Below are 23,774 nucleotides of genomic sequence, written 5' to 3' on the forward strand. Positions count from 1 at the left end.
CCTCACTGATACACAGAGCCTCATGAGCGATGGACGCGGCACGACCAGCCAGCTGACGATGACAGGGGCACATGGTGAGCAGGAAACGAGAAGGAAGAGAGCTTGTCGGATGAATGGAACGCTTAATGGCATCAGGCTGGCCACCCCGAGGCAGCCGCACACTCGGTACAGATGGCCCCACTTGCGTGGCCTGGGCTGCTTTAACTGCAGGGCCTGCCACTCTGCAGTGAGCAGGACGACTTGTCCTTCGTAAGCATGGCTGAACTTGCCGTCTCGACGCTTGACCCATGTCTCCAAGGCAGCACTGTGTAATTTGTAGGGCATAGTGGCAGAAGAAAATTGGGCCTTGAGCTTCAAATGAAGACTATGCAGAGGGTAACAACAGCTGAACACAAGTCCAAGGCAGCGGGGGGCCTCCCGCACAGCTGGCTCTGTCCACAGTCTCAGCACACGCAAGCAGACGATACAGGAGGCAAGGCACCTGCTCCACGGAGCCCCCTAGGCTCTGACCCTTCCTGCTCACCTTACACTTTAATTCACAAACACTAACCTGAACACTCCAGTGGCTGTTTCTAGCCCTGAATCGACGACAGATCAGCTGTCCTAGTGCTGGTCATGATGCAGCTCTTTGGCTTCTGATGGTTATTTTGTCACACAGTATGTGCGTTTACTGGCTGTTTCGTTAAAACATGTGATGTGGTACCCTCACAAGGAGTTAATTGTTGCTGTTGGTTACAACTGCTTCCCTAAGGTAGAGTTCATCTACCACTACTGCCTACAGCCAAATCAAAATAAAGCACCTGCTGTTTCATAAGGTGCCTCACAGCTCTTTAAGGTCACTGAAAGTATTTCCTTTAACTAGAACTCAGGCCACATTTTTTTTCCTTCCAAGCCATCCATTCTCTCAAACCTTACGATTAAAAGTTCAGAGTCACATCTTTTTTTTTTTTTTTAAGATTTTTATTTGTTTTGATGCTCAAGAGAGACAGAAAGAGATCTTGACTCCCCAAACAGCCATCAACAGCCAGTGTCATGTCAGGCCAAAACCAAAAGCCACGTGCTTCCTCAGGCTCTCGCCCATGGATGCAGGAGCCCGCATGCCTGGGCCATCCTCTGCTGCTCTCCCAGGCTGCTGGCGAGGAGCCAGAGAGGACGGAGCGCAACCAGCCCAAGGGCCAGCCTCCCCGTGGCATGGCAGCGGCTTTTACTGCCACAAGTCCAAAAGCCAGATGATTCAAGTTATACAGTGAGGAAGGTGGCTGTGGGGAAGAGAGAGCAAAGAGACAGTTCATGAGGGGGGAAGAGAGAGAGAGAGAATGAGAGACACAAGAGAAGAGAGAGAAAAAGGAGAAATGAAAAGAGAGGGAGAGGAAAAAAAGAAGTCTGACATCCTGCTCCCCAGTGGGAGACAGCCAGGGACCACCTTCACGTGGCAGGGTGACCAAGCGAGGAAATGGCCGCCCAGGGCGTATAGCACTGGGCTTTTACACATCTTAGGTGTGTGTGTGGGGGGGATGGGTTAAGGCGATAGCTCCTCAGTTGGCTTGTGATGTGTCATCACGGCAGGTGTTGATCTTCTGCTCGGAGTTGGCATGTGAAACACTCTTGGGTGAGGGTGTCTGCTTGAGCTCGGCGGAGACAGCACCGAGGCTAGTGAAGCTTCTGTTGCTCACGGTCAAAGGGAGGCGGGAAGCGGAGACGGCAGCGGTACGCCGGCTGCTGCTTGGTGGTCCAAGGTTACCAGGTGTTTCTGACTTGTGATAAGTTCTCTTGTCCCGATACACTCCGCTCCTTGGGAGAAGATTCTGTTCGGCCCTACACTCCCGACGCCTAGAGTCCACGTCGACCTCTTGCCTACACAGAGCTGATTTGGGAAACTCCAGCTCTGGGTTCACCCTTTGTAGACTTCAAGTGGGAAGGACTCCTGACCATCACTTCACCGCACTGTGCTCTCCCAAAGCTGTTGCGATCTTTTTGCTTCCCAGGCGTGGACCCGCACGCAGCCCTGTGGGGAACCCACTGCGTGACCCTGAGCCAATCCCACACTTGCTGAGCCCTGACCTGGATGCACAGTTCTGAATGAGTAACTGGCGGGCTAAGGAGCTGCCAGGTCCTGGAGAGCAGGAGTCACGTCTCCAGCAACGCCCAGGGCGCACACACCTGGCTGTGTTCAAAGGATGGGGGACGATGAGTCACCTGGGATCAGACGTCCCACTCAGTGAGGATGGAGACCATGAGCAATGATCCTTCTGTGCCGCTCCCCAAAGGGCCTGGCGCAGAGCTCAGGAGCTGAGGAAACAGAACTGTCTGCCTGGATGGGCCACGCTAACCAACGCCTTTAGATAACCTAAACTGCTTCGAACTGTGGGATGTTCCAAACCTCCTAGGCAATCGGAAATTTAGCTTGAAACTACAAACTTCCCTCCTTGGTTGGCAGTTGGACAGCAATGAGGGGGGGATAACCTGATCATATATAATTTTTGCTAAAAGCAGAGTGCGTGTTTGTGGAGAGGGGGCAGGGATCTTCCATCTGTTGTTTCTTTTTGTCCGTGTAACTCTACCTTTTACATAAAAATAAATCTTGAAAAACACACACAACTTTGTACTGGAAAAGTACATACAACCCACATGAGTGTTCTGACTGAGCAAATAAAGAAATGATAAGACTAAGTTCCACAAGCCACGGGCCCTTCGCGCTGACAGACACCCTCAACATTCAAAGAGAGAAAGGACCACATGCGTGTCATAAAGGGATTCAGTGCAGAATTTAAAAGAAGCTAGCTTCTAAAAAATGTCTCAATTTTCCAGTGTTCTCAATGTACTGAGATTTTAGCATACTTATTTATAATTAGCTTGGAATAAAGCAATTATAAAAGCACAGGTGTGCCTGACTCAATACCACAGCTCAATTTAGCCTACCGAAGTGGAAATGCCCTCCTACAAAGGGGAAAATGTTACTTTGTTACTTTCTACAAATAGTAGTTTAAGGTGTGCATTTTCAACTGAAACACCCCCTCCCCACCCACACACACAATGGTCCGTCGGGGGCAAAAACAACAACAAAACCCCACCATAAAAGCCTTTCATTATTTTCTTTTATAAAGCAGAGATATAAATTCAATATACAATCAGACAATACCCATGGCAGTGACAGTCCATCCGGAATGACGGGCAGGTGGCAGGCGGTGGTGGGAACACTGCAGAAGCAGACTGAGGACTGCTTTAAGGGTCAGCAGTCCCAGCCGGGCAGGGAAGAGGCAGGCGCTGGCTCCCAGCTTCCCGCCCCTCCTTGCTCACGTGTCCACCTGGTAACCTTAGCATCTGTCTCCACCCATCAGTGCTGATCTAAGATTTGTGTCCAGAGAGTGAAAAAGCCTTTGAACATTGGGTGCCTGAAATTCAGCAGTTCACATGTGGATCTCAGTCCCAATCCAACCAAGGGCTGTGAAATACAAGGAGTGACGACCTTCCCAAAGTTCATGAACACCTGTGCCACATCTTTGACTCTTGCTTTCACATGAACTTTCAGAAGTTCATAACTTAGTCATCTGTAACATATAAAGAATGGTCAGCTAAAGTCCTCGCCTTGCATCCGCTGGCATCCCATATGGGTGCCGGTTCGTGTCCCAGCTGCTTTCATCCAGCTCCCTGCTTGTGGCCTGGGAAAGCAGTGGAGGATGGCCCAAGTTCTTGGGACCCTGCACCCACGTGGGAAATCCTTAAGAATCTCCTGGCTACAAAAGCGGCTCACAAGCACGCGCCCTCTACTGGAAGGGTGAGGCAACCGCATGGTTGCAGGCCTGGCACTGAAGGCTCAGTGAAATTAAATGTTACCAGTTTACTGAGCTGCTGATCTGCAAATTCCTCTTCCAGCGTCTGACAGGACGATGGCCCAGGACCTCAGCACATGCAGAGTACAGCTATCAGCACTTGGTGGGAGGCAAACGAGGGCCATCTGGTTGGCCTTTTTTTGAAGATGATGACCTATGTGCTGCCAGACCAAACATGTAACCCTCATATCAAAAGTCCTGTGCTTAGCATGCCACAAGCACTGAGGACGTATTTAAAAAGCCATCGTGCAGGGAAATATCCCCCATCTTCAAGCTCTTTTTTTCCACTTCCAGTCCAGCTTTCTGCTGACGTGCCTTGGAAGGGAAAGAGATGAAGTTCCAAGTACGTCCATGTAGGAAATAGGGGTTGGTTCCCATGTGGGAGACGTGCAAAAAGCTCCTGGCTCCTGGCTTCTGACTGGCCCAGCCCCACCTGCTGCAGGCACTTGGGGAGTGATCAGCAGAAGAAAGATCTGTCTCTTTCTTTCCCTCTCTAGCTCTGCATTTCAAATAAACAAAATAATCTTCAAAAATATATTAAGACTATAAAAAAAGAAGTATATAGAAATATGTTCTATGGATGGACAGATCTCTACACATTGAAACTGACTCCTTAAGCAAAGGCAAGTTGTTCAGTGGTTCCTAAAACTTGTGCCTGGAAACCTGCAGGTCACATGTCACCATGGAAATGATGAGGCCATTCCTTACTTCACGGAGACAGGCCAGTGAGGTATTATTACAATCTCAGATGGCAAGAAAACCAGAATAGTATGTATGGCTCTCCTGGTTCTGACGGCCCTAGCCACAGGGGTGTGCGGTTTGGGGTACAGAGTGTGCATATATATCTGAGAAAGACAACGTGAGAGAGAGAGAGACAGAGAGACAGAGAGAGAGAGAAGGAGATGGACTGAAATCAACCTCAAAATTGACTTTAAAAATAAGGGAGAAGAACCACTGTATGATCCAGTCATCCCGGCACTGAGTATACATCCAAAGGAAATTAAACAACACATCAAGGAGATTATCATACTTCAGTAATATTCACAGCAGCCAAGACCCAGAATCCATCCCCTATCCATTCATCTAAATGGTCATCAACAGGTGAATGAGTTTTTAAACGTGGTCCATGCGCTCAACGGAATACTATTCAGCCACAGAGAAGATTCAATCTCGTCATTTTCGACAATCCAGAGTTCCTTCTATTAATTAAAATCAGCTAGACAACAAAAAAAACAAACACCACCATGTCGTCATTCACGTATGGGCCCTGCAGAGTTGATCTCTTGGAGTGGGACAGTGACCACCACGTGCTGGGCAGAGTGGGGGAAGGGGACAAGGAGACCCTGGTCAGCTGGGACAAAGTTACACCAGGTGGGAGGACCGGGGCTGGCGATCCTTTGCATGGCAGGGTGGCTGAAGTCGACAACAGTGCCCAGCACCTTCCAGAACAGCGGGAAGTCAGAATCCTGAGTGACAGCCTGGAAGTGACAAAATGCTAATGAACTGACTCGATCATCACACACTCACACCTGTACCAGAACTCACACTGTGTGTAATGACCACGAAAACTTAAAACAAATATATTTTTTTAAATGAAGGAATCCATAATTTATGGACTCACAGAATCAGACACTCCTAAACTTCAAACATCATCACTATAATTTCCTCAAAACTGCCCTTACTAAAATTAGAATTTAGCTATTCAATATGTTAATACTTTGCTACTTCCTTCCTGCATCAAACTACTAAAAATAATTCTAAGCTACCTTGTTAGAGGGCCCCAGGTCGGCTCCAAAAAGTGGTATGAATGTGTCTACTTTCTATGGATCAGAAGTTTGGCACCCTTCACTCCATGGTGCCTGGGTGAACATTTAATTGCTACAGCAATGATGACCTCACTGCAGGATTTCACCACCAAGATTTCAGCCGCTGTGAGCTACTGCACCTCCCTGTCACACTGACAAGATGTGAAAACCTTCTCCCCCACTCAGGGCGCCCTGCCTCTCTCCCCAGGGCCCGCAGCCAGCCGACACTCACCAGCCACTCAGTGGTTCTCCACCGGCTGTCTGTCTTACACCTGCTCCTGGCTGAGTTCCAACATTCTCTGAGGCATCTGACAGCCAGCCCTAAGACCTGTCAGCAACATTCGCCAGGGACTGCCACTGTCAGGCATTCTGTCTCATGAGCATCTTAGATTGCTTTAGCATTTCATAGAATCGTCATGATTTGTTTCTGAACTCTGGTGCTTACTGCTCTTTAACACGATGGCTGTTTAGAATAAAATCAACTGATTGCTATTTCTGTATCTTTGTTTCTAAAACCAATTCTTTTTTAAAAATATTTATTTTATAGGAAAGGCAGATTTACAAAGAGAAGGAGAGACAGAAAAAAGATCCTCACTTCCCAAATGGATACAACAGCCAGTGTTGAGCTGATCTGAAGGGCTGCTGTAAGTCAGGAGCTTCTTCAGGTCTCCCACGCGGGTGCAGGGTCCCAAGGCTTTGGGCCATCCTATGCTGCTTTTCCAGGCCACAGGCAGGGAGCTGGATCGGAAGAGCAGCAGCTGGGACATGGACCAGTGCCCAATCAGGATGTGGCACTTGGCGATGGAGGATTAGCCTTTTAAGCCAATGCACCAGCTCCTAGAATCTGTCAGCAGATCCACAGGAAAAGTGGTCGTTGAGACTGGAAAAGAGACAAAAACAGAGGACGTGCCCATCTGCAAACAACAAAACAAATCAAAAGCACCTGTGGTATCGATGGAGCGAGAACAGAGAGCATTTATTAGCATTTGGAATGGGATAGAAAGAGCATCAGGAGGTTCTTAGATGGTTTCAAGGTCATTTGCTTCTAGAATGGAAAAAATATATACAGATCATGAACTCTACAGCGACAGAAAACAGGAAGATTGAAAAGCTGTTTAGGAGACTATCCTTGTTACAAGTTCAAAAATACTCAGTAATGCCACTCCTGAAATACCCAGCTGGAAGGTTACTGTGGCTTGCTTCCTGGTAGCCAACAACTGGAAACAACATAGGCCTCTCCTGGGAACACCAGGGCTAACTCTTAGGACATGACATTATACTTAGTCCTATATTTTAAAAATGTAACAAATGACACCTGCAAGTGTTAACAGGAAGTTCTCAAAGATCCCACTGGAGGCATGGAAAACCAAGTTGTATTATGACAGGTACAGAACAATGACTTTTTGTAATTTGGAATTAAAATTTTCCTTACACAACTCAGTACTTTCTATGGGAAGTGGATAAGGAAGTACGGAAATGTCTCTTAAGTGAATTGGAAGGACACAGACCCTGCAGAACAAACTCTGTAAGAATGGGCACAAGGATGGGGATGCCGTATTTATGGAAATTGTGTTGTAACTGATTAACACCCAAACACTAAACTCCTTACAGAAATCACTTCTAAAAGGTTATCAACAATGATGGGTGAACTCTGTCTTGTGTAATATAAAATTGCTTGATTAAATAAGACTTAAAATGGCAGGTTAAAAAACAAATGTGCTAGAGCTGAGAAAAGACAGGTGATTCAACTCTGAGACCCAAATTCTAGGTGTTTTATCAATACTCTAGTCAAAAGTAAACTTTCCAGGGGAGGGCGTTCTTGTGTTTTTAGTGAAGAAGATGCCTGGGGTCTTACACACTACACCGGAGCTCCTGGATTCACATCCCAGCTCCACCTCTGATTCCTGCTAACACCCTCAGGCCAACTGATGATCGTTTCATATTTTGGTCTCTGTCACCCACATGGGAGACACAGAGCGATTTCTGAGCTCCTAGCTAGGGCTACACTCAGCCTCAGTTACTGCTGGTATCTGAATAATGACTGAGCAAGTGGGAAGGCTCTGGCAGTTTGCTAATCTCTCTCTCCTCATCCTGCACCCTTCAAATAAGTAAAATATGGTTTTAAGTTTTGTTTTAGGGCTGGCATCACAGGTGGCATACCAGGTAGAGCCACCACCTATGATGCTGGCATCTCATATGGATGCTTATTTGAGTTCTAGATAGTCCAAGAGGTCAACAATTGGATTCAATGCAACCTAAGACATACAATCAAGTGCTCTAAAGTTAACAAGAGGATTCTAAAACCTCCAAGACAAGAAGCTGAGACACACACAATGGTGTTCCCATTCCCCTGACTGCAGATCTCCCACGGAAATCTTACAGGCCGGGAGGGAGGAGAGACTTTCACAGCACTGAAAGAAAAATCTGTCAAACCAAAAACACAGTGTCCAGTGAAGCTACCCTTTAGGTATAAAAGAGAGTGCAAGGCACTAACAGGCAGACAACAGCTGGGAGAATTTTTCATCACCACCAGATATTTCCTGTAAGATTATGCCAAAAGAACTGGAAGAAACAGATGCTAATGAGTAAAGAAAAAAAGACTGGAAATTCACTGAAGCAAGGGCCTACAAGTAAATCCATGCATTTAGAGTCAACTGCTCTTCAGCAACAGCGCTAGGAACACACAGGAGAGAAAGCACGCTTCTCAAACGCACGGCACTTAGCGAACTGGACTTGCGCAAGAGGAGGAATGCAGCTCAAGCCTTGTCTCACCATATGCCAGAGTCAACTCAAAATGGATCAACGACCTAAAGTGTAGCCCACGAAATGGCAAAACACAAAGGGGGAGCAGCATGTTTTAATACACTGGGATAGGCCAGAGTTTTATAGCTACAACCCCAGAAACACAAGAACCAAAAGTGCACACAGCTGCAGCCAGGAGCCAGGAACTCATTCCAGGTCCCTTAAGTGGGGGGTGGGACCCAACTGCTCCAGCCTTTGCCGGAAGCTCCCAGTGTGCACCTCAGCAGGGAGCTGGGGCTCTGGGAACGCAGCATGGGATTTGGGCATCTTACCAAGCCCCGCAACTGCTCGGCCAAATGTCCACTCCTAGGCCTTATAGTATGGTGAGGCTACGGCAAATGGTTCGCTGAATATTAAGAGTTTGTTTTTGTTTTTAAAGATTCCAAGGCAGGTGTGTGGTGTGAAGCCACAGAAAACATGTACAGGGAAATTCTATAAGGACAGACACCAAAGTTTAAAGGCATTTGCTCCTTGGTGGTATAAAAAATGGTTCCTACTTTCCCATCTGTGCCACCTTAGGCTATCCTTGGGAATGGACTGTTTATAATCAACAATAAAGGACTTTTAAAAAAAGAGGTTGTTGAGAAATTCCCTTAAACATCCTTATCTTAGAAGAAGAGATAATTATAAAAGTCCCTGAAACAGTCATATCTCAACTATAAAGAGACTAAAAATAAAAACAAGTTTTTCACTAATAACATTTCTTTCAAATCTAATCCTTCTCCAAAATTACCTTTTAATATTTCTTAAAGAACACAGGTTTTGTAAATAGCAAAATCAAAGTACTAACATTTCTTAGAAAATAGCTATGAAAAATAGCAGTTTAATAATGCTATGGGATGCAGCACTATGGCACAGGGGGCTAGGCCACTGCCTTGGAGTCAGGACCCCATGTCAGAGAGTAGGTTCAAGTTCTAGTGGCTCCGTTTTCAACCCAGCTCCCCACCAATGCACACCGGAAGGCAGCTGCACATGGCCCAAGTTCCTTGCACTCACCTGGGAGACCCAGAGGCAGCTGCTGGCCCCTAGCTTTGGACTGGCCTGGCTCTGGCCACTGCACTGTTTGGATGGACAAGCTCTCTCTTCCCTCTTCTCTCCTCTCTCTCATCATCTCCCCCTTTCTTCCTCCGTTTCTGTTGCTCTGCCTTTTGAATAAACAAATACAACAAAAAGCATTTGGATACTATGGCAGAACTAAAAACCCTCCTCTCTAGTAAATTCAAGAACACCCATGTTTAAGAGTATGGACTCACTGTTCTGCCCAAAGTTGTAATAACACGGCTTCCTCTAGACCTTGAGTCCTTAAAACAAACAAAACAAAAATAAAAAACCCTCTCTAGGTGGAGTATGGCAGAGTGAGGCACATGGCAAATTCTTACCCTAAAACGCAATGTGTAAACTACACAAAGATGTAAACATGGAGGGAATCCAAGGCTCTGGAAACCACAGGCATCTGATAAATCAGGAAGCACTTATTCACAGAAAATTCACCAAATTTCAAGTTAGAACAGTGGGAGCCTAGGTGGCAATCACCCAGCCTCAGCTTGGTCAACAGGTGGTGTTAGCAGTTGTTCTCTCTCTCTCTCTCTCTCTCTCTCTCTCTCACTCAGCAGCACTGCCCTCACAGCGCCCTGGGCAGCCAGGAGCTCACCGAGCTTGAGGCTGTGGTCCTTAACACAGCAGCAGACAGACCAGCAATCGAACCTGCGATTTAACAGAAAATGACACAAAGAGGCATCTCACGAACTCCTTAAGCAGCTCTGGCCTTCAACGAGAGGGACCACGCGGAAGGGGGAACGTGTGCAAGCCACACACTCACCTTCGGCCCTCTGTGAGCCTGTGGTGCTCATGCAGGACACGTGGCACAGAAAGACCCACCAGCTGAGGGTGCCGCACCACCTCCAGCCGCTCGTGCAGACAATGGGCAGCCCTGAGACGCCATGGTTAAAAGTGGAGCAAACAAAGAGGAAGGGACTTCCGTGGTTATCCTGTGGCAGGCACATGGCTCACATATCTTGCCCAGGAAAATTATTTTTTAAAAATGTAAAAAGCACGGCTGGTCCCTCAACCTGCAGCTCTTACATCCCATATAGAGGCACCAGTTTAAGTCACAGCTGCTCTCATTCCAATTCAGCTTCCTGCTAATATGTTTGGGAAAGCAGGGAAGGACAGCTCAAAAGCATGTGACCCGGAACCTTTGTGGGAGACCTGGAAGAAGCGCCTGGGTTTCGATCAGCTCATCTCTGCTCATTGCAACCATCTGGGGAGTGAATCAGCAACTCTGTCAAATAAAATAAATCTGTTTCTTAAAACAAAATGTCAAGAACCACCACCTGGAAAGTGGACATCAAACCCCAGAACTACTGTCACTATAAGCTAGAACGTCAAGCTCTCCCCAAAGTTACAAGATCTGCCAAGACACAGCAAAGTGTGACCCACGCTCAAGAAAAGGCACAAAGTGGCCAGTAGACATTGGCCTCTAATCAGACCCAGCTGTTCTGAAAATATCCACAAACAGCAACTATAAATATGATCAGGGTTCAAGGAAGCCACAGAGAAATCATGAAAAACAGCAAGATGGAAAATTCTAGAGAAATACAATACCAGAGATCAAAATTTCAGTACGCTGGATTAAGGAACTTAAAGACAATCCAATGAAAAGATTTAACTTGAAAAAACGAAGGGAAAAGAATGAATAAAGATGGAGAACCACAGACACTGAGACAACTTCGTGCATACTAAATTATGCATTGCTGGCAAGAAGAAAGTAGTGCAGCTACTGTGGGAAACAGTGTGGTGGCTCCCCAGAACATTCCATAGGAATGCTTTCTGACTTCAACAAGTTTGTGGGAAAACAAAAACAGAATGAAAAGGTAAGTTACTGTGGCACCAATAAGTTAAACATCTAGGTCCACAAAGAAATCCCAAGAAAGTGGATTTTCCCTCCATCTTGAAAACAGATGGCTTTTTCTCCTACTGAGCAGTGGATTAAGGGGTACAACACTCAGAAGACTCGCTGAACGGAACATGGGTGGGTACCACCTTCTCCTCATCCACCACCGGGCACAAGCTCATGGAAGGAAGCCTGTGAGTGGCTAACGTGGCATTCACACATGTGGCACCAGGGTGCGCGACACCCACGATGATGCGACTGTGCTGTGTTACACTGCACCTGTATGGCAGGAGAACCACCTGACATGTTCAGCACCTCCAGAGCTTCGGCACAAGGCTACTATCTTCCTGTCATTAGCAATCTCAAAGAATACATGCCATGGTGCCTTGTAAAGAGTGCAACAGTAAGAAACGCCTTTTAGTGTTAACTCAAGTGGTGGCACACACAGATGTAAAGTCATCCCTCTATGCCTATCCCAGACTCATCTTCCCCAAACAGAGCTTCCAGTGCACAAGGATTAGTTTCTTTTCAAACTGGAAACCCCTACAATCTGATTTTTTAAATGCAACAAGCTTGCATAATGAAGCAACCAGGTGGACTACAGCTTTTAAAGTTCTGAAGAAAGCAGCATCCCAACGCTGTAAAGGTGAATGTAACCTTTAGCTTTCCACTTTGCATCTTATTAAAACTTGTGGTATGAATGCGTACTATGATTTCTCCTTTGAAACTTTCTCCCTCCACAGCCAGATGAGTGATCTGTTAGGATAATGGCCCCATTATTTGGAAGAGAAATGACATTTGTTTGCTATTATTTGTCATCATTCCGTGGGAGATATTATTGTACGAGAGGCGGTGATGTTTCTCGACAGAAAAAGACGCAGTTTCAAATGGGTCACCTGCAGTGTGTAGCAGGGCAGGTGGTAACACAGGTGACCCCAGCTTCCCTCCAACAGGAGCTCAGGGCTTGTCAGCTGACTCCAGTTTGCAAATACATGGAGTAAACCACAGACGGGACCTCATGCTAGGAAAAGACTTGAGCCAGTGGAGACGCAAAGGCAGACAGTAGGCATGGTCAGGGCATCCGGTCTAAGACCCAGCCAGCAGACAGGATTCTGGTAATCCAATGTGGGCCGGCCAAAATGAGTCCTAGGCGAGGTCAGGGTTTTTCAGACTTGTGCCCAGGCATGGAAGGAGATAAACTTTATTAGGAAGGGAGAAAAGCAGTAGCTACCCAGCCTTGCCATCATCATGCACTGTGCCAGGATCTGTGCTCATTAATCCTTGATCCTAGCAAGGTTAGGAGGGAGAGTGTTGTTCAGAGCCCTGTTTATAAATGAAGACACCTACAGCTCAGTTTCCCACAGCCAGTAAAGGATGCGACTCCGGGATTCTCACCCAAGCCCTCTGAGGACCAAGTACAGGATTTCTCCTCACATTCCTCTGCCTTCAGTTCTACAGAAGAAACACGGCATCCTCCTGACAGTCCACAGCGGGGTCAGTGAACCCACTAGAGAAACACAGGAAAGGTACCATCACCTCCATTACAAAATGCCTTTCCAAAGCAACACCTGATACACTAAAGAATCAGGAGGTTCATGTACTTGCGGTTTCCACAAGCACCTCGGTGAGCTGACAGCAGGAAGCCTGCACAGGTCCCTGCACACGGCAGGCACGCGATACATAATTCATGAATGCAAGTGGATTTATTGCGGGCAGCACAGTGGAATATTTTATTCTCAAAGGAAGACACTTCAATTTTTTTTATCCTTTCATTCATTCATTCACTCATTCATTTGAGAGGCACAATGACAGAGCCAAAGAGAGAGCAAGGGAGAGACTGATCTTTCTCTTGTACAGGAGACCAATGTTCTACCTGCTAATTCCCTCCTCCAAACGCTTGCAACAGCCCAGTACTTGGCCAGTCTGAAGTCAGGAGCCAAGCACCTCATGCTAGTCTCCCATGTGGGGGGCAGGAATTCAAGTATTGGGGCCACTATCTCAGGCGTCTTCAAGGCGCATTAGCAAGAAGCCAGGTCAGAACTAGAACAACTGGGCCCCAGTTTGGCACTGTGCTATGGAATATGGGTACCCAACACAGCATCTTAACATGTCGGGCCACCACACTTGCCTTTTTGGAGTGCACTACCTCAAAGGGCACAAGCTCTACAGACACAGGCCTGAATTTGAGCCTCTTGGTCACCATGGAACCCTGAGCAAGGGCTTCACTTCTCTGTATACCATGTCCTTTTTCACCTATAATATCAGAATGATGATAAGGGCAAGTGTGCAGAGCTGCATGAAAGAGGAAAATGAAATCAGCATGTGCAAAGCACTCAGAAAGGCTCCTGGCTGTGGCAAGCCCTCAACTGACAACTATCATGACCTTCCAGTGCTTCTCAGTGTGTGACTCCAGATCCTAAAGATACACAATTCCATACTCAACTTTTTAACTGCTTCAACATGAAGCATCTTTGTTCCACAAAGCACTGCTTTTCCAACGCTCTTGGGGCCTCTGAAACCAACCCAAGGGAACTAAGAAAGAAGTCAGGTGAAAATGCTTAAAATCATGAGTGATGATTTGCACAAAGTGTTTTTCGCTTTTCTGCCAGATTATCAATCTAAATCCAGTCTTCAGCTAGAAGACCTGCATCACTGAGACGGTGGAACAGACTTTTCCAGAGGTGCCTACGTCCTGAATGAAGAACAGCTTGGAACACATCCAGTGCATGAAGGTACCTGTAACCCTGAGAACCACGCAAACAAGAGCCAAAGGCCATTTCCTGCTCCACAGCTTAGAGAGACAATGGCCAACTGTAACATGGATTAACACTTCACACAGACGATAAATGCTTCCTCGTAGTTAGCAGGTGCTAAATCAACAGTGTCCAATTAGAGAATTCTCCACTCTGTTTGCTAATTATTCGTTGGACCAGGAAAGTCCATTTGATAATGTTCTCTGGAATACACCTAGCATGAAGACATTGATGCTATATCAAAAAATCCCAGCGTCCTGCCCACGTGCGCCCCAGGAAGACGGCAGATGAGGCCTGAGCACTCGAGCTGCTGTCCGTGAACCAGCGGATGTAGGATCTTTTCCCTCTGGCTTGCAAAACAAAATAAATAAATATATTAAATATAGGTAATTGAAATATTAGTAAATTAATTATTAGTCATTAAATACTACTAATAATTAATGTTTAAAGTGTTAGTAATGCCAGAAGCAAGTATCTCTCTCACTACACTTTAGAAAGTATGTAACGTCCTCCACACTCATTTCCTCATTAATTAATGAACAATAGCCGATGAATGAGGCACTTAGCACATTTCACAGATGAAGTCATTCATTACAACCTACTCAAGGCCAATTAACCAATGAATGCCCAAACCTGAAGTCACAGACATTGAACACATTTGGGAGGGGATAGGATGCACTTGTAGGCTGGGGATTAGCCAATTGAGCCATCATGCTGGCCCCATGTCTCGATCTCTTAAAAGTTTTTATCGTATAAAAGATGCATGTGTAATCTAATCATGACTTGAAAAAATGGATATTGATTCACAAAGATTCCATTTTGGAAAACCTTTAATAGTTCAATTTCACAGAGGGAAGCATTACCTCACCATTTAAAAGGGCAGAAAAGAATAAAAGACCCTGCTTCTCTGCTGTTGAAGATAAGTAAATGTAAAGTAAGTAAACCTCACATTGAAATGCAGAAATGAGCACAACCCTCCCGACCCACAGCCCACCGTGCTGCACCCCACCTCTCTTCTACACGGCTCTGCAGCATCACCTGGCCCAGCGCCTTCAGGCTGCTCAGAGCAAGACCTCTCTGTGTCTCTCCTTCCATCTGTAAAATGTGCTTTTAAAATACAAATAAATTTTAAAAAACTAAAAGATTTATTTATTTATTTGAAAGTCAGAGTTACAGAAATGAGGAGAGAGAGAGCCAAAATGGCCAGGGCAGAGCCAAGGGAAGCCAGGAGCTTCATCCAGGTCTCCCATGTTGGTGGCAGGGCCCAACACTTGGCCCACTTCTGCTGCTTTTCGCACGCCATTAGCAGGAAGCTGGATTGGAAGTAGAGCAGTGGGTACATAAACCATTACCCATCTGGAATATCAGGGCTACAGATGGCAGCTTTACCAGCTATGCCCACAAGCCAGTCTCTCAAGAGAAATTTTAATTGTACTTTAACTTTTATTGCCTATGTGATGGCTTTAGTCGGTAAAACATAATTCTGGATTATTAACCTTTCCATTAGTCTAATTCCGAAAACAGCTCTTAAAAATGAGACATACATTTAAAATACAAATGGGCTGAAGAACAGAAAAGGAAAATTCTGACGGACCCATAAAACCTGAATTCAGTGACAATGTCACACAGCCAGGCAGTCTGCAAGTGGCAGCTTATTTTCAGAAAGCTGCCAGGTAAATGCAAGATTTCTGGTTTCTGCCGTAGACTGTCACTCAGTGATGTATTGCATCTCAAGACATCTGAACAGCCATCACAGCCTAAAAGGTACCTTGGCTGTGCTCAACCTCATCGCTCCACGGCTTACAGTGAGTGTAGGGAACCAGCTCTATCTGCTTTCAGAGTTCTCGGGAGAGGGTCAGCTCCAGCCCGCTGATGAGGCTAGCAGGGAGGATAGCAGATTCCTGACAACAGACCCAAGCCTACATTCACTGGAGCAGGTTAGACTTCAGAGGGAAGCTTCTCTTCCCCTGCTCACTGGGAAAACGGTAAGTCATTCATCTCCTTCTGCGTTGTTTGGCAGTCCTCTTAGAGCGTCTTCCATGACACAGGGACAAAAAGCAATGTTCTAATAACTCATGCTTGGAGCTGGAAGGACAGGGAGTGAGCGCAGGTGCAGCAGCGCTGGGAGGGAGGCACAACCTGGTTCTTTCTGGCAAAGCACAGACACAAGCTGGATGCATTTTGTTTGTTTCTGGCCTTTCGTGAAAGATGTGATTCTTATAGAAAACATGACCAAATACTAGGCACTGTGAAAAACCTGCAGTGGAGCCAGCTGTCAGCCTTGGCAGCCAAGGAGATCCCTAGTCTCCAGAAAGGTGGAGGGAAGGAAGCAGTTGATTCCATCTGGGGCATGGGGGAGACTGCACACTCTCTTTTTCTCTCTCTTTCTCCCTCTCTCTCTCTCACACACACCTGTTAAAACAGACACCATTAAAGGGGGGTGAACCAATTTATTGTCAGAATAATGGTGTAAACAATGCCGCTTATAATTTAGGGGATGATGAGGCTGCTGTTACGTTTTTCACATGACAAGCTCTCAAGGATGCTGCATTTCAAAGATGTCTGCAGTCTCTCGCCAATCCCAATCCAAGTCAAAGCCAGGGTAGGAGACTGAGAGGTAAGACAGGCACTAACTTGGGTGCATTACCCAGCTGAAAGTGAGTGTAGGGGCAGACACCTGAGTGCCTGGGGTGGTGTGCTGGCTCCGACTTCCTGCTAAGGCAACCCTGGGAGGCAGCAGCGACCAAGGCTCAAGCAGCTGGACCGCTGGCACCCCTGGGGGAGACCTAGATTGAATTTCCAGCTGTTGGCTTTGACCCGTTCCAGCCCTGACTGCTGTGGATATTTGGGGAGGGCACCAGTGGACAGGAGAGATCTCTGTCTCTTTCTCACTGCCTTTCAAACACATGAAATAAACACCTGGTTTTTGGGAGAAAATAACAGGGCAACACCAGATCGCTATGATTAGACTCAACTGTGATAAACTGAGCGTTAATAATACAGAGGAAGATGGAGCAGCCACTGCATCTCGGATATTGAGCCAAAAGCTTTGCTAGGAGCTTCGTCCTCTTCAGAAATAACCACAATTCATTCTCACGGGCTGCCCAGGGTGCTGCAGCTGATCAACAGTGACTTTAAGATCCTAAACCCGACTGTCTTGGACCAAACTCGAAGGCCCTCCATGGCTAGCTGACAGCTACATGAAAAACTGGCCCCTCATCTGACCCCTTCACTTCTCATACCATGCTGCCTTCTGTATTCCAGCAAACAGCAGGAAGTGAAAATGTTGCCGTTGGGAAGCTGGCAGAATGAGCCTTCTGCAGACTGTCACCAAGGCCACCAGGACAGTGACACCCTCTGCTCTGTCATTGTGGGGCCCCACAGGATGCAAGACTCCCCCCATTGTTCAAGTCTCCATGCCTGAAGTCCTGCCCTCCCCAAGGGCCCAGAGCAGGGTCTCATGCCCATCAATGGTTTCACTGCCCTCCACATCTCTGCTGAATGGGTGACCTGTGGACCCCTCCTTCCTGCCGCCACCTTCCTTCCCAGCATGCCTCCCCGGACCCTTAGCCCCTTCACACTGGTTTTCCTAAAACATTTTTGATCAGGTTCTTCTCCAAGAACACTCCCCTCAGACAACCCTCCCTGCACATGGCCGTTCTGCCAGACTGCAAGCTCAGCCTTCTCCCATCCCTGTACTGCACCTGGCACAGTGGAGGCACTCAGCCACAATCTGCGGAATTAATCAGGAGAACTAACAAATCAATCTTCTCACAGGCAAAATGTTGAGTACTAGATATTACCAAACTTGAAATTTATACGGAGTGAAGCTGATTTAGGAAAACACAATACATAAGCCTACCTATGATTACACGAGCCCATTAGTTTGACAATTTGAGGATGATTCATTGAAAAAGAACCGGGAAGTTAAAGTTCTTACTATCAAACACACACATTCGGGGGAAAGGCCACCAAGTGAGGCTTGCGCGCCCTGAGTCAGGACCACGACAGAGACCTCAACGTCTGCTACTTCACTGCTTTGGTGGGGACAAACCACTTTACGCTTTGGGTGAATTCACTGAGATTTTGAAAATGTGTCACACAGTAGGGGTGTGAGATTCGAACACTTACTTTCACTTCTGAATTATTCTAAATGCTATTTTACAGAAAGCTATAACATTTTAGCTCTGTTAATATTGTGATTTCCTCAAATCCAGAGCTACCCCCTGGAGGGTGAAATACGCAAAGTGCTATCTTTGTTTTCTATACTGAAATTCATTTCAGTTTTAAAAATACATGTTATAAAATCCAATGCTTACAGTATGATAAAAAAAAAAAAAGAAATCTGGAGTGTGGTTAATTATGGAGATGAGAACAAAAAATTAGGACAATCCATAACCACTGCTCGGCTGCAGTCCTTGAAAGCAATGCTAAATGTTAGCACAAGGATTCCACGGGTGTTGGTGGGGCAGGCCATGAAAGATGCTAACCGTGCCCAGGACCTGGCAGATTCACAGGGGCTCTGAGAGATATTTAGGGTTCATAAAAGGGAAAAAAAGAGGAGAATAAATAAAGAAGGAGAAAAGAGACTGCAAATTTGCGAAATATTAGCATCTGGGCTATCTACATGAAGATGCTCAGTGAACTATTCTTTTTTTTAAAAAAAGATTTATTTATTTACTTTGGAAAGTCAGATATACAGACAGGAAGACATCCGATAATTTACTCCCCAAGAGGCCACAACGGCGGGAGCTGTGCCGATCTGAGGCCTCTTTCAGGTCCCCCATGTGCGTGCAGGGTCTCAAAGCTTTGGGCCATCCTCGACTGCTTTCCCAGGCCACAAGCAGGGAGCTGGATGGGAATTGGGGCAATGGGGATTAGAACCGGTGCCCCTATGGGATCTTGGGACACGCAAGGTGAGGACCTTAACTGCTAGGCTACCATGCCGGGTCCCTGAACTGTTTTTTTTAACTCTTGCATTAGCATGCCCCCCTTTTTTTCTTTCAAAATAAAAGTTCATTGTCTTGGGGTGCATTAGGTATTTGCCCTTGCATCTCCCTGTCCAAGCAACAAAACCACAGAGGAACATCATCATAATCTCTGTAAAACAAACACACACACACACACCCCCACGCAAGTGACACAGAGAGAGGCCCACACTAAAGAATCAGTATGGGCGTGTTTCTGAGCAGTTGCAGCAGGAGGCCCCGGGTGCTGCCATGGGGTTCAGAAGAGTGGGGTAACACACTGACATTCTGGGGAGCCTTGACACTCTACAGTGGGGGGGCTTCACGAACATCACCTGAGCTGGGAAAAGGGCAACCATAAAGAAGGCAGCAAGAAAATCCAAGAGGTCAATGCAGATTCACAGAGAGAACAGAAGGTCTGGATCAAGTGTGTAAAACCCCAAGGCCGGCAGCGTTTGCCACACAACACAGGGGAACAAGGAAGCAACACAGTGTGCACACGTTCTTTTCTTCAAGCACTAACCTATAACACCAATCACAAGTGCTATGGCTGTGTCCATTATGCTACCAGAAAAATCTTGAAGAAACGAAGCGTGCATTCTCATCGGAAAAGGATAGCGGGGCAGGTACTGGGGTTGCAGCAGGCTCCACACCACTTCCAAGGCATGCATCTAATGTCAGAATGCATGTTCAACCCCAGCATCCTGCAGGTGCACCTGCAAGGCAGCAGATGAAGGCCCAGCGGTGTGGGCCCCTTCCACACACATGGAAGCATGCATGGAGTTCAGAGCTCCCAGCCCTGGGTCACAATGCTGTTGTGAGCATTTGAAGAAAGAACTAGAGGGTGGGAAAGCGATGAAAATCCACACCCTTTCCCTTAACCTCTCAAGTAGATGAGAAAAAAAAAATCATTTTAAAGTCTAAAATGAATTATGCATGTGATTTCTGGTAAGTGATACATTAAGAGTTAAAAAGGTTTTAAAATACAAAAGCAGGAATCTGAGGGGTGGAAGAGCAAGTAAGGCTGTTACCTGTAATCCTCCCGTAAGGGTGCCAGTTTGAGTCTTGGTTGCCCTGTTCTGATCCAGCTCCCTGCTAATGGCCTGGGAAAGCAGGGGAACTGGCCAACGAGCTTGGGCCCTTGCTAATCATATGGGGGACCTGAAAGAAGCTCCTAGCTCCTGGCTTGAGCCTGATCCAGCCCTAGCCATTGCATCCACATGGAGGACTGAGCTTCTTTCTGTCTCTCGTTCTTTCTGTAATCCTTCAAATAAACATTTTAATAAAATTAAAGCAACATTTTTCTTTGACTTGAAAAAATAAGATTATGGAGGGGCCAGCATGAAGGCTCACTTGGTTAATCCTCCACCTACAAGCAATGAATGCCCTATGAGTGCCTGTTTGTTTCCCAGCTGTTCCACTTCCCATTCAGCTCCCTGCTTGTGGCCTGGGAAAGCAGCAGAGGATGTCTCAGAGCCTTGGGGCCCTGCACTCTTATGTACTCTCACGGGAGACCCAGAGGGGACTCTTGGCTCCTGGATTCAGATTGGCTCAGTTCTGGCCATTGCAGCTATTTGGTGAGTGCAGTTCCTCTCTGGCTTTGAATAAAAAATAAGCAAATATTTTAAAGAAATAGATGATGGGGTACTGTTTAAACATTAAGTTTTTGAGGTGGTATCATAAATACAACAAAGAGATATTACATCTGGACTGCAGAGAACATCTGAGTTCCGATGATGTTTTCTAACTCATCCAAGCTAAGCTACAAAGGAGGGCCCAGCTCTGGAGTCCACCGTGGCCTGCGTCCATCACCGCTTTCCAGCCCTGAAACTCCACACACCTGTAAGTTTCTAGGAGTTTTTTTTTTTTTTGTGTGTGTGTAAATACTTCAGAGATGCTGATTCCTTCTGATGTTACAAATGAATGCCCACAGGTATGTGGGCAGGCCCTGAAGAAGGCAGCGCCAATTAACACGGTGTTATCAGAGCATAAGGGAACCCCTAAATACAGCATTTAAGTGTGTCTTACTATGGACATAAAATAAACTATAACATCAACAAACAGAAATAAACAGAAAAAATATTTGCTTAAATTACTCAGATCTTTAAATTTTATTGATAGGTAGAGTACAATGGTAAAAGACTGAAAAATTCAGGAAAACCAGAAGTTTTGAAGTATTTTATAGCTCATGTTTTCTTCTTGCTGGGCCAACAGGGACTAGATTCACACTGCACATACCAGAATCACTGCTATAACCATCATTTTAAAACAGATGAGTAGGAAGCAGACGTTTGCAACATCGCTCTTCATCTATACTTCCTTGTTGGCATTTTATCAACTCTGCATACATTTGGTTCTAGCAGGCAAATGTATTTCAAAATTCAAAATTTTCAAACTTTAGCTGTATCCTGGTGCACCTGATCAATCAAATAACAACTTTTTCATTCAATAAATACCCAGAGGGACTTGCCCAAGAATAAACACCCCATGTCATTGATCTGAGCCAGGAAGACACTTCACTGTAAGACTTAACTGCATTTTTAGAGGAAAGCCAGGTATCACCACACTCTCTCATAGTTCCTCCCCGTGCAAGGTAACTGAATGAGAACACGGTCAACCCCTCCTCAACAACACCGCTTCTGGATAAAATCAGACGCCTTGCCCACAAAACACCATCTGCTGCCAGACAAAAGGCACTGCAGAATACTCTGGTTTCCTCCCTTAACATGCCTTGAGACCACCAATAGCTCAACATGGTACAGGAGCTGAGGACGCTGTCACTATTTACCAGAAGTTAAACCCTATCAAGTACCTGCTGATAAATTTTAAATAAAACTCAACCTCCATATATCTTGCATGTTATAGCACAGGTGGAAAGAAAGCAACTTCAGAAGAGAAATGATTCACTTGTATTATATAAAATCCAAAGGCAAGCGATTTGAAATAACTGTTTTCTATTTTTTTTAAAGCAAAAAGCCCAAGTTATATTTAAGAGGGTAGTGTTCTCAAACCAAGTGCAGTACTATTTCATTTACCCTCTACCTTCCATGAAGAAGGTATTCCACAGGGTGGATTTTCCCACATGGCTCAGCCATCTTCAACACCCAAACTTGTTTTACTTAAGCCATTTTGTATAGAAATGCGCTTACTTGTACTGTACACTTCCCTGCCAGCCTACACAGGGCATAATATACTGAACCCCTGGGACGCCCTTTGTGCATGGTGAACGTTGGTCACGTTAGGTTGTGGTGGCATATATTAGACAGCAATGGTCTCAGGAAGTCAGTAAAAGCAATGCAACTTGCTCCTATTCTAAATGACCCCACAATGATATGCCATTACAGCTACATGCTAACCGTTGCCCTGTCCCCATTATGTAAGACAAGAACTGACCACTCCTTCCTATTTCAAGGCTTCCTGGTGTGGCTCGTCAGTCAGCAATCAAACGGGCAGTCATTTCATCCAAGCCATCCACAGACACTCTGGGGCGGGTGTATGTCACAGGCTCAGTTCAAGCCCCAGCTCCATGCCCGATTCCAGCCTCCAGCCAGTGCACAGCCTGGGAGGCAGCATGTACTGGGTTCTCAAGTACCGTGCTTCCTGTCACTATCCAGATGTAGTGCCAAGCTCCTGGCTTCGGTCTGGCAAAGCCTTAGCTGTCTGCAGCCACCTTGGGGAGCAAATCAGTGGGAGGGAAGACTGTCCTTACTTTTTTTTTTTTCCCCAAATAAAAAACAAATAATTCTTTTAAAAAAACATAGAAAGGAATAAGCATTCTGTCTCCATTTAAAACGGTGCATCAGCTTAGTACCACTGCGTCCGGCCGCTCAGGGCATCTCCTGTGGTGTGATGCCCTTAGAGGGATGTGCTTTCTGGGGGGAATGACCGGCAAGGAATTTCCTACTCTGCAGCAATTACTGTCTCTGTACAATTCTACTACCATCGAAGGTCATCATTAGTAAAGCAAAATGCATATCAACATCGCTTACCGGAGGCACGCCTTGTGAATCGGTTTATTACTGGAGCTAAAAGAGAAAAAGAGGAGAGTGTTAGATTGAAAATCTCATTTGTCTCAAAACCCTGTAAAGGGCTCAACAGGAACAGTGTTCTCACTAATACAGAAAAATATGCATGATTCTATAATTCAAGAGGGAATATCACAAATATATAAAATTAAACATTTACGTTCACTGACCATCAGAGAAATATAAAATCACTACTTTACCTATTAAGCTAGTTCACCCAAACTACTTAGCTGGGGGCACTGTAAACTTATGTAAGTTGTGTAGCAAATAACGATAGGCCGCAAAAGACCTGTATAAAAGTCGACTTTTAGAGCCTTGGTCTAAGACAGCACTACTAGAAAAGGAAAAGGCTACACCTGAGTAAGTCTGTTCATCAGCATCGTCAAAAACAAACAAAACAGCACAAGGAACAAAGCTTAAAAATGCTCATGCATACTGAAGAAAATTTAGGTGAAGGACAGTGTGCCCTCCAAATCCCAGATTCAACATTTGTGGTTCTGGCCATTTCTGTGCAAACTCAATGGCCACGGCGAGCAAATCAGTTCACGAACGGCTGTGATTTCCAGCTGTGTGTACGACACTCCCCCGACTCCACTCTGCTCCACTCCCCCCACTCCGCTCAGTTCTGCAATGTTTTTGGTGGTGGTGGGGTGGGGAGAGCTTTCACTCCCCAAATGGCTGCCAACTGCCAAGGCTGGG

General features: G+C 46.0%; 1 protein-coding gene across 1 annotated transcript in view; it reads right to left on the bottom strand.

Annotated features, from left to right (window-relative positions):
- Nucleotides 1–23,774, bottom strand: part of PRKAR2B (protein kinase cAMP-dependent type II regulatory subunit beta) — a 76,475-nt gene that overhangs the window by 31,668 nt on the left and 21,033 nt on the right. Inside the window, exon 2 of the mRNA XM_041001950.1 lies at nucleotides 23,040–23,075. Within this exon, the coding sequence (XP_040857884.1) occupies nucleotides 23,040–23,075 (36 nt within the window). The remainder of the gene's footprint in view (nucleotides 1–23,039; nucleotides 23,076–23,774) is intronic.

Source organism: Ochotona curzoniae, unplaced genomic scaffold, assembly GCF_017591425.1.
Source record: "Ochotona curzoniae isolate NIBS_2020 unplaced genomic scaffold, NIBS_Ocur_1.0 scaffold_2476, whole genome shotgun sequence".
Lineage (NCBI taxonomy): Eukaryota > Metazoa > Chordata > Mammalia > Lagomorpha > Ochotonidae > Ochotona > Ochotona curzoniae.